General features: G+C 35.1%; 1 protein-coding gene across 8 annotated transcripts in view; it reads left to right on the forward strand.

Annotated features, from left to right (window-relative positions):
- The first annotated feature begins 618 nt into the window (after nucleotides 1–618).
- Nucleotides 619–12131, forward strand: part of LOC131034168 (uncharacterized) — a 209591-nt gene continuing 198078 nt past the window's right edge. For 2 of the 8 annotated variants that reach the window (XM_057965557.2, XM_057965558.2), the window contains exon 1: nucleotides 625–1113. In XM_057965557.2, coding sequence (XP_057821540.1) covers nucleotides 1038–1113 — 76 coding nt within the window. In that variant the 5' untranslated portion in view covers nucleotides 625–1037. Of the gene's footprint in view, nucleotides 1114–12131 lie in introns of all 8 variants that reach the window. The other 6 variants (XM_059216955.1, XM_059216957.1, XM_059216959.1 and 3 more) reach the window with 6 other exon arrangements.

Raw genomic sequence — 12131 nt, forward strand, 5'->3', positions numbered from 1 at the left:
AAGAGGACAATGGATTAATTAATTAAATAAAAGTTATTTATTTAATTAATAGAAGAAAGGGGCTAGATAAATTAAATAAATAAAGTATTTATTTAATTTAAGAGAGACGTGAGACTAACTAAATAAAAAAATATTTATTTAATTTTAAATAAAAAGGTTAATTGATTAAATAAATAATAATATTTAATTAATAGTAAAAGAAGCTAATGAATGAATTAATTAGGACAATTTTAGGTGTCTACAATGGTTGTTATATATTGCTCACTTATCCATTTTGTTTGGTAGTTATTTCTCTTTATTAATATGCTTTACTATGTATAATTTTCTTTGATTATGAGGACCATTCTTTTAACATTCATAGATTTACATAACTTTTAATCACATAAATTTGAAGTTTATCTTATTTCATATATAGATCAACATAATCTTAATTTGTAAACCAAACTCATTCTTAATCATATCTTGCTTTAATAAAATTACCATTTACACCAAATTTAAAACTTAAACTCTCTCCTATTTAAATTTACTAAACTCTCATTTACATAAATTACTATTACTCCAAAACTTCAGGCTTGCACATTAATACATAATAATAACACAGATTTGTTCACACACGTTATTGTGATGAAATCAGTATAAAATGAGAATGAAATCTCCCATTATGACTTCTGCCAGCTTAAAAATGAACTCCAAAAGTGCAGTAGGAACTCATGGCACCTTGGAACCTTGGCAATGCACGCACTTGAACACGGTTTTCTATGTGTTTTCCCCTGCAGTTTTTTTTATTACACACTGATACGACTTTCTTTGCCATTTTCAATTCCCCGAAAATACTGTACATCACTACTTAATGCTTGTACTTTTCGTCAAACATTTAGTGTTACCGCTCATCTTTTAATGCATTTCTGCGCGAGCTGTACGTCAAACAATTCATATATCTTCGTTTTCCGGGTCTCTGGTTATATTCGCGCCAAGGGTAGAGGGTTGTTTTCCTGCGGACATATATTTTTCCCTCTCCCTTTACAGACGGTACTAAAATGATTCCACAACAATGGACGTCTCCCTGCGGGAATAGTTGCACGCACAAGTACGCAGCCCTCACACAAATTCCATGTACATTTTTTTTTCTTTCCTCACAACTTTATTTTATTTTTTTCTTTTGCTATGTTTAAATTTCAGCATTAGTTTTTCTGGTATTGCCGTTCGCGGTTTAAATTTAGCTTGTTTCTAAAGAAATTGTCTGGACTGCAATCTTCAGGAGGGAGATTTTATGTTTTGTTTCAAATGCAGTGTAAATTTTAGTGACGATGACTAGTGTTTCTGTTCTGCACTTCAAAATTTATGCGGGGTTTAAATTTAGCTTTTTCCTTAAATATTGTCCGAAACGCAATGGGCAGGAATTAGAATTTATGTCAAATGTACTGTGAATTTTAGTAATGATCTAACGGGACAAGGGTTTTTGTTCTGCCAATTAAAAACTAACTGTGTATTCTCAGGCTTATTTGGAGTACTTGAGGATTTTATCATTTCAAGTGTTTTGATAGTCAATTTGAGGCCCTTTGACAACCTATGAACACATGGTGAAGGAAATAATGTGTATTTTGTTGTATAAATTAAAATCATAAATAACATTATTCGATGTAATATGATTTTTATGGGTTCAGCCGCTTATCTTTTATGTGCATGAACGATTTGCATGCACTTATTGAAACTTGGTGATGTTTACAGAGGTCAAGGCTCAAAAGAAAAACAGATCAGGGAAGACAAATGAAGAAACACAGGGGAAGATGAATATATCAATCAAAGGGCTCATTACCCAGAAGTCTGGGATCTTTGCTATGCATACAAGAGGATATACAGATATTTTGAGACATCACTGGTTTGATTTGACTGATTTGGGATCCTTCTTAATGTTAAGTTTAGGCTTGAGACAGGTCACATGAGTGTTTGTTGTTGACATTCAAGAGTAATATGTCATGTCCCCTCCTTAGTGTTAATGTTTTAGCAGCAAGAGATTTCATTATGACTGTGATGGTTTCTTCGCACACTTCAAGAGAAGCTGATGTGTAACGGCTTCCTTAATAACTGTCACCGACCTGCATGTATGACTTGCAGCTTCGTGGGAGCCTCATGCGTGGTGGCAGCAGTTTCTTTCCTCCTCGCATTTCATCGGATATAAAGATTGTCTATGTGGCTTACGTAACGGCATATATGTAACTGCCGATAAGCTTATGGTGTCTTTTGGCCTTCCGTCTACCTCCGACAAGAGATATTTCGAGCCTTGTCTTCTCTTTAAAAGGCATGCTGCTGTTTGTGCTTTAGTGGGGGGTGAAGTTCTCAAGAGAGAGTCTATATTAATGCGTGATCATCCGTGCTGATTGTAGTGTAGAAGCTTTCAATTGTTTTGAGATTTTATCGGCTTATAGTGCTGATTGTTAAGTGTTAACAATCTTGCTTAAATCATTGCTTGATTAATCCTGAGAGCATTGTATCAAATTTGTGTCTTTTAATAAAGGTTGATTTTTGGCATGGCTGGGTTTTTTACCTTCAGGTGGAGGGTTTTCCTAGGATAAAATTATTTGTATCTTGTTCTTTTAAGATTTTCTAAGTTTCATATTGCCATGTCTTACCTTTCTGGTTCTAACATTAACACTTAGAACTAAAGGAATTTGTTGGTTGAAAATTTTGCAAACTAGATGAGTTTACAAAATTGTGGTTTCAGACATAGTACATGAGATTAAACCTCTCCTAATTTCTAAGGGAAGGCTCCCCCTTTCACCTACTCTATTTAAAATACAACTTCTGGTTTCTAATCTAAACAAGGGTGGTACATCATCCTATTCTTTTTTTTTAGAATAGATGTTATTCTTTCCTCTTTCTTCAAGAAAGAATTTACAATATAGAATAGCAATAATTCTTACAATTTCAATGTTACAAATTAACTCAAAATGTAGGAATGATCAAAATACAAATATGTAAAAAAGCAAAATTTCCATAAAGGCCCAAAGTCCTCTGTTGCTTCTCCGGGACAGGAAAATAATGTTCAAGCTCAAACTCTTGTAATCACTATGACTTTTGTAACCCATAATTGTGTACTTCAGATAACGAAGAAAAGCACAAAGTCTCTATCTTGATATCCTGTTACATTTTTGATAATCTTTTCTTGGAATAACAATATGAAGCTCAAAGTTTTCAAGTTATTATCTCCTTCTATTATTCCTAATAAACAAAAGCTGAAATATGACACAAAGTCTACAAACCAACAATTGTTTTTACTCTTTAACAATATTTCCTCAACAACACCTTTACTTGGGCAAAATAAGGATTTACAACAAGAATGATGTAAGAACACTCTCACCATAAATCACAATGAATCCAACTCAAAGTTTGAATGCCAAACCTTTCTTCTTATTCAATCAAGTTTGCAAAATAACAATAGAAACACAAAGTTTCACTTTTGCTTTTCACTTCGGCAGAGTTTTGGCATATAGTTTAAAGATTCCTAATAGAAATTACAATGAGCAACCTCATATATATAGAGGAGAGGCGCAACATGAAACTAGGAAAGTTACAACTAATTTGTGACCAAGTCAAAGGTAGAGTTCGATTTGACTTAGGACATGTGCAAGTTCTAGATGCAAAAACATGAATACAAAATGACATTGGAGGTGTCAATTGAGATTACAAAATGACACTAGGCTAGAGATGCATAAAAAGGACTTAGTGTCTAAAGCTTCGTCTTGTTCATCTTTGTCTCAATTTTTCTTCAAGAAATCTTCATATTGTCGCAAGGTAGCCTGTATTTCATAGTCATCTAGTCCCAATGTGCTGAATCTGGCATCTGGAGTGGAGTTGCAGAAATGGATTTGAAGAATTCCCAGCGTTGGACAAAAAAGACCAAAGATTGCCAATGAAGGTTTATGAAGTGCATTTCGGACTTATAAGTCCGATTTGCATTTGGGAAGGGTCAACAATCATATAGGTGCATATCGGACTTATAAGTCCGATTTGCACTTATGCAAAAACAAAGGGAAGAAAAATTGTCTTTGGTGCGAATCGGGGTTATAACTCCGATTTACACCTAAGAAGGAAATATGGTGCAAGTCGGGGTTACGACCTTGATTCGTACCAACTCTAAGCACTTGGCAAAACGAAAAAGGAAAACGATGTAGGTTGGGTTATAACCCCGACTTGCACCGTTAAGGGAAGACTCGGTGTAGTATGGGGATATGGCTTCGATCTGCACTGTTTTCAGGGGACTCGATGTAGGTCGGGGTTGTATCCCCGATCTACACCAAAATGGGCAAACTTGGTGCAGGTCGGGGTTGTAACCCCGCCTTGCACCAGAATGGAAGGACTTGGTGTAATCAAGGTTACAACTCCAACTTGCACTAAAAATAGGACTTAAAAATTCCTAAGGCTTTAGGTATAGTTTGGGTTTGTAAACTCGACCGACACTTGACACAAGTTCAAATAGCTATGAAGTGTAAATTGGGGTTACAAACCCAATTTGGACTGGACCTTAAAATTTTGAAAGGGAAGTGTAATTTGGGTTTGTAACTCCGATTTACACTTGTGTGCATAAAAGAGGTGTAATTCGGGTTTGTAAACCCTATTTACACCAAGACACAAAAACTAATTTAAAAGACCCAAAAAAGGACTAGAACTGCCGAATCAAGAATCGAGGGTCCGAAATCACGCATGAGGGGGAATAAAGACTACCTCGAAAAGTATGCTTAGAGCACATAAGCTACAAATTGGACAAAATTTGTAGGGGTTATCCTGTTTTTGTGACATAGCTAAAAGCTAGGACAACAAAATTAATTGAGCACCCTAGCCTTTTCTTTATTTTCTGAGGTTTAAGGGATAAAATAAGGGAGATGATAATATTAAGTGGACATAATCACTTTATTTTACAAAAGACAACTTAAATATTATTATAGGACCTATGTAATATGACATTAGGCTTGAGAGAGGTCACATGAGTATTTGGTGTTGACATTCAGGAAGAATTATGTCATGTCCCTTTTTTAGAACTAAAGGAATTAATTGAGGACTGTAGCCTATTTCTTATTTTCCATAGACTAAGAATTAAAGTAAGGTAAATAATAATATTTTAGCCGGGTTCAACCACTTTATTTTGAAAAAGGCAACTTAAATATTATTATAGGACTTAAATGTCAACGATGAAATTGGAAGATAAGACAATAAAAGATTCAGGAACATAAAAAAAATCAAATTTAATTTCTAATCTTACAATCTCATTGTAAACCTCAAGAAAGTAAATGGTGTGTTGCTTTGCCTTTAGAATGTGGATGGAAACTCAATAGCAAAACATTGATGAGTGAAGGATTTGACATAATGGACTTGCTTGATGTATGATTGATTGATCAAGATGATGAATAAGAGACTATATTTATATACTTAGGAGATAGGGATAAGATCAATTACCTTAGTTAAACTATGTTACCTCGAGTTTCCGGGAGTTGGGGACGGGGAAATGGGTTTCTAGGACGTTTTTTTCTTCCCGGAACAAGGGACGGCTATATATATATAGGGAAATCTGAAATTTATATAACATTGCAACACAATAAACATTCATCATAGCAACATAATAACATTTATAAACTACAATCTAGATTAACAACATATAGAAATATAGAAATAAAAAAATAAAAATATATACATATATTTAGCAGCAAATAAATAGCAAAATACACCACCATATATATTAATGTTGTAGACTTTTAGTCCAAATGGCAAATAATATAGCAAAATGCCAAAATACACCACCATATCAATGTTTATGTTCAAAAATAATAATGTCAACATTAACAATCAACCATCACTGATCAAATATCATCAAAAGTCATCAAACATATCATCATCATCCTCCTGTGGCAAATTAGAAGCACAAACAATGCCACTGGTAGTGGTACTAGCAATCTCAGCCTCGGGAGCAGCCTCATGATCACTAAGTAGCTCATCATCGTCATCATCAACTCCAAGTGCATTAAGGCGGGCAATTGAATCATCTAACTCTACATGTTCTGGTTCAACATCCCAATGCTTTGCCTCCCCTTGTTTGTAGGTATTGTCTTTATGTGTTAGGAGCCTCAAGTTTGAATGCACATAGACCAAGTCTTCCGCCTTCTTGGAATGTAGTCTATTGCGTTTTATTGAGTGGATGAAGGAGTATGTGCTCCAATTCCTGTCGGATGATGATGAACTAGCAACCTATCAAGATTTTCAATTTTGAAATCAAAGTTAAGAGTTATCAGTTATGATTCTATGAATCATTGAATACAAATTTTAAGAATGAAGAAATTAAAAATTAGAACCTTAAGAGTTAAGAGCTTACTTGTGACAAAACTCTGATGGCAATGGGTTGTAGGTTCTAGTATATTTCTCCATGGAAGTACCACCATTTATGAGCATCAACATTTGCCTTGTCTTCAAGAGCCTCAATACCGCAATCATCCGTGCTTGTGAAACTCATGACTTCAGCCCTCACCACAACCCGTAATGAATTTGGAAAGAGTCTACGAAGGGCTGCCTTGTACCCAATAGCAACTTCATGATCTCTATATGGGGCAGCTCTATGTAATGTCCCCTACTAGGTTTAACCTATTTTAACCTTAATTACTCCATCTCAACATACTTATGACTTAAACTACATTGATTAGGAGACAAAAACCATCTAACCTAAATTCAATCAATGTTAACATAATCTTCTTCCTGATATTGAATTGATAATTCAATCAGATTTATAATCTCACATTTACTTATTCATTCAAATTACTATATATATATATATAGATATATATATTCTCAGATAGTATCACTATATGTTTTACTACAAAATAGTTCTTTATAAAGTATTATTCAACCGAACAACCATTGTATGTATATATATATATATATATATAAATCAAATTATATGCTATCACTGCCATTTACTAAAACACTAATCATTATTGTACCTAATAGCTATAGTAGCAGACAGATCTGACAAGCGTCAGATCTGGTTTGCCACTGTATGTGGAGTTAAGTATGAGTGCCTTACGAATCATATACTGTATTAGTATTATCCTTAAATATTACTATTAAATCCTCCATAACAAATATTATATATTAAGCACATCCCACGCATACCACCAAGAACAAAGATGCTATTGCCTGTAACTTAATAACAGTTCTGATCTGATCCAATCCATGGTCTTTATATATCTCCGTATATCCTACCCCAAAACTCTTCTTATATTTCAGATTTTTGTATATTTTTATGTATATGCTGTTCTATTTCCAGCATTAATCACACATATTATTCTCATGATAGATCTATTTTTTATATATTCCTTACTTCCCCCCAATCCATTATGATTCACAACCTTTATATATACCTATATTTCATTATAAAGACATGCCTCTTCATTGAAGAGTTTTCCAAAGGTAAGTCACATCTTATCAAAATAAGTTGACCTTTTAGTAATCACACCTTTTAGTTATACTTTGATTGGTTACTTAACAAATCATAATCTCATTTTCTTAATGATCCTGCTGATCATTTGATAATTCTTAAACAGATAGATCATTATAATCTAACTATCTCTCATATAGTTGACCCAATCGACCATCTTGATAATAAGTAACTTTGAATTGTTTTATCTTTGTTCTCAACAAACGTAAGTTTATTAAATCACATAATTAATGAATACATTTCTCAATCTGATCACTGCTCATAGTCGGGTTGTTCTATTAATATCTCGCTCACCTTGTATATCCTTCGATGCATTATATATTCTTTGGTTCTATGAAGTCGACCGTTGCCGGATGTCTATTCATTGGTAAGCGCTGCTCTGAGTCAAGTCCTGATTGCACATTTCTCTATACTAGATCGTGATTATTTATATCACGTTTCTTTTTACATATTCATTGATATTTATTAAATCACTTAGTAATATTCTCCACCACCTTGGTCACACATTGATGTAATATTATAAGATAAAAATACACTATAAGGTTCATCATATTAATAATAAATATTAATTAATTAAAAAATAATATTTAATAATTTCAAAAAATCTTTTGTTTGATAATTATCATATTAATAATAATTACTTTATTTAGGTTATATATATATATATATCGATCAAGGAGGGGACATGACACTCTAGTGCTACTCTTATTGAGGACCTCCCTACTATAGTATTTGGGGCTCAATGCAAAGGCAAGGAGATGCAAAGGGGTAGTCATTTTGTTCCATCTCTCCACCATGATTTTTTGTATTTCCTTGAAGAATTTTTGTTTAGGATCTTGCACTTTCTCATTTATGATTGTTTTCATATCCTCGATCATGGAGTCAATGCCATCATATACCTCACCCAAGCAAGGCCTATCCATGTTAGTGTATCGGATCATGCTCAATATGGGCTCAATAAATCTCAGGAGGTACTAAGCAAGATCTCACCAAGAGTCATCTAGTATCATTGTCTTAATGGCAACTCCCCTTGTACCACTAGATTGCCTCCATATGCTCCAATTAGCACTGGTTACCATTCTAGACAATGCCTCTTTAACCTTCACAAGACGTCTCAGAACAATAGTGTTGGAGGCAAAACGGGTCTCGGCAACCTTTTTCAAAATCAAAACCAATAATAAATTATAAATCAAAATTAAAATTAAAAACTTTGAAAGTTTACTAAATAGTAAATACTAAACTAAAGTCTAAAACATATTTAAATTTTAAATAATTTAACTTACCTTCAAGAGCTCCAATCTCAAGAATTTTCTAAATATGGCTTGTGACATATGGTGATTCGTGATGAACCTTTGGATCTCTTGGGCATCACCATACATTTTTTTGATCCACTCAATTTTATTGCCAATTTTTTGCAGCATTAGGTAGAGTGAGTGGACAACACAAGGTGTCCAAAAATGTGTTTATAACGTTCCTCAACCAATAACCCAGCAGCCTTACAATTTTTTGCATTGTTTGTTATCACTTGAACAACATTTTGAGGGCCAACTTGCTCAATGGCTTGGAAAAGAATGTTTGCAATGAATGGACCGTCCTTCACTGGCCCTTCACAATCCACTGCTCTCAAAAACGTTGCACCTCTGGTGGACACTGCAAGAACATTGACCAAAGGGCGATTTCTTGCATTTTTCCATCCATTTGATACTATGGACACACCCGTTTCAATCCATGAATCCCTAATAGGCTTCAAGGAATTCTCTACATTTTTCACCTCGTAGCCCAATAAAGTGGTGCGCACCTTCTCATAACTTGGGCCCACCTCCTTGGAGCCTCATTAATTGATCTCACCATTTTTTGCCAATACGGTGAGCGAACAACATTAAATGCCAATCCATTTGCATAGATGCATCTACCTATGTCTTCCTCGGCAATGTCTCTAGCCTCATTCTGAAATGACATTTCCAAGGGCCCCTTTGCTCTTTTATTTGTCACCGGTTGTTCAGGAAGATTCAAGAACAGATGGCCCTCTACGGATTGTTCATTGGAAGTTGAAGACATAGAGGCCTTTGTTGCTTTTTTACTTCTAGACCTTTCCAAAGTATGAGTAACTGCATTCCCAACTGCTTCATCTGCTTGTCTTTGCTCTTCAATATATTTTAGTACAATAGAGTTTGCAAGCAAGGTTTTAGGTGTAGGCTGCCCTGGAACTTTTGGTTTGCTTGGACAAAACTTGATGCCTTTTTGATAGATAAAGCACAAATGTGCTTTCACTCTACTATAAGAGCTTTTATACTCCTCTTTGCAATGGCTGCAAATCCAAAGGAAACCTCCTCCACCTGGTAGTTGCTGAACCATTCCCACATATCTCCATAGTGGAGAGCCTGGCTTTGTTCTGAACTTGGAGTTCCCAGTGCTAAAAGCACTTGCCATTCAATGAATGTTGAATCTATAAACATTAAACAACATACAAAGCCACAAACCAAAATGAAAAAATAAAATAAAAGTAGAACTAAAGAAATCATTTCATTTTGTAAAACAATGTAAAGAAAAATTTAAAAAACAAACAAAATCAACAAAAACCTACCTCTTTTGGTGAAATCTTCCTCTTCAATGTCTTTGAGGAGTTGTCAACACTTGCAACTACATCGGAATAACTCACAAACCAGCTTAGAGCATGCAACTATCACCCTTCGACACTCCTTCAGCTATGGCAAGCAAACAAGAAAGTTTAGAAATGGAGCCAACAAGTTTTTTTTTTTCGTTCACAAATGTACAAATGAGATAGGTTTTACATATTTGACCTTTTTAGTGGTCTAATTTAGGGTTGGAGGATTGAATAGACTAAATTAGGCAAAAAAAAGCCTTTAAAAAGTTAAAAAAAAAGTCTTTTTCACCCAGATTCTTCCCGAGTTCTGCCCACTAGCGCTGAAATTTGTCCAAAATACGTCAAAATTCGGCCAGGGTTCCTTTGATCGAATTTCTTGGGCCAAAATCGAACCTTGACCGAATTTGGGGAGAATTTGTAGCGGACCAGTATTTGGTGCGAACCGAAGCAGGACCCGTGGGATTTTTTGTAGAATCTGGAAACTTAGTTTCTGGCCATCCCCAAGTCCCCAAAATGGTTTTTTGTTTTCAGAACGTATGCCTTTAGGTCGAAAATGCGTTTCCGGGTAACACTGTAGCTAAATAGAAAATTAGTGGAGTCAACTAAATTAGAAATTAGAAAATTGCCAATTTGAGTCCAAAAGAGGATAATATTGGATTATTCATTTATTTGATGGATAATTCTGCTCATCAACTTTTCATTTAGAGATGAAGTTAACTGGAGAGAAAATAAGTTTCTAAAATGAAGAGATTCATTGTAATATCCCAATTATTTTTTTTTTTTGATTTTTAAGGCCAACAATAACGTCAACAAGAAATTAACCCGTTAAGGTTAGAAATCATAAACTGAAACATGCTGGGAAAGTAACCCTTCCACTTTCTGATCACCAAGTGCCCAATGTGGGAAGGTGAGAACATACGGTGTTGAGGGGATCATTAGCTTAAGAAACTGAAATACAATGCAATGCTTGGGCGGCAAGCCAGCCCCTTCCGCTTATCCAGCGGGAAAACAAGGAAACTTGGCGGTGAACCAACCAATTGAGATACACAAAATAAGAATCAATCAACTGCAATATTTCAGCGGGAGGACTGCAATTACATAACACTTCAACTCGACCGCTTATGCAACGGGAGGATCATTACACATAACTATCACTCGACCACTTATGCAGTGGGAGGACTAAAATTACAAAGTTGCTTGATAGTAGGCCGCAAACAAGCCTCTTCCACTTTTTCAGTGGAATGAGAGTTACAAAGCAGAACTGGTTAGTAGTACTACTACTCAACCTTACAAAAATAGAGATAAGAGGAGAGTAATGCAGATTATCACAATAAGAACATGAATTTCTGCTACAACCAATCTGCAGGTTGGAATTACAAATCAGCAACCTATGGAAATGCTAAAATGCTCATAACTCCCTCAATATACATCCAAATCACTTCAAACCAGTCCCAAACCCACAATATATCTCGTGCAACAACAATCGACTAAGACCACAACCCAAACAACCCCATATTAATTTTTGCACGCATCCCAATGCAAACAGAAAACCACGCTATACCTGGGAATTTCGATTTAACATAGAAAATTCAAAACTCAAACAAACAAGCTATAAACTCACAAAGTATATCGCCAGTGCTGGGAAGGAAGGGAGAGATGATACCCATAACCGTCAGTCGCTTCAGCAGAGAGGTATGATCGAAAAGGTACTTCAGCCACAGGCAAACCAACAAGTCTCCAGAATCACTTCAATACCAAAAATGTCTAAGGCAGCTCTGAGAATGTAGTAGGATACAACATGCAGCTAGGTACTATGTTTCAAGTACGAAACCGAGAAGCACTAGGGAGACACACTCCGAAGCCTCAAGTTCTGTCACCAAACTGGCAGCATAACATTACAAATTTTCAAGATGATCCAAATGGGAGCCCAAGTCTCTTATTTATAACTTCACACCATCAAAACCAAATGCAAATTCCCTCAAACTCAACTTTTCTCATTTGCATTTCATTCCACCCCACGTGGACCCCAAGAGTGACGCCATACTC

This window comes from Cryptomeria japonica, chromosome 1, assembly GCF_030272615.1.
Source record: "Cryptomeria japonica chromosome 1, Sugi_1.0, whole genome shotgun sequence".
Taxonomy (NCBI): domain Eukaryota; kingdom Viridiplantae; phylum Streptophyta; class Pinopsida; order Cupressales; family Cupressaceae; genus Cryptomeria; species Cryptomeria japonica.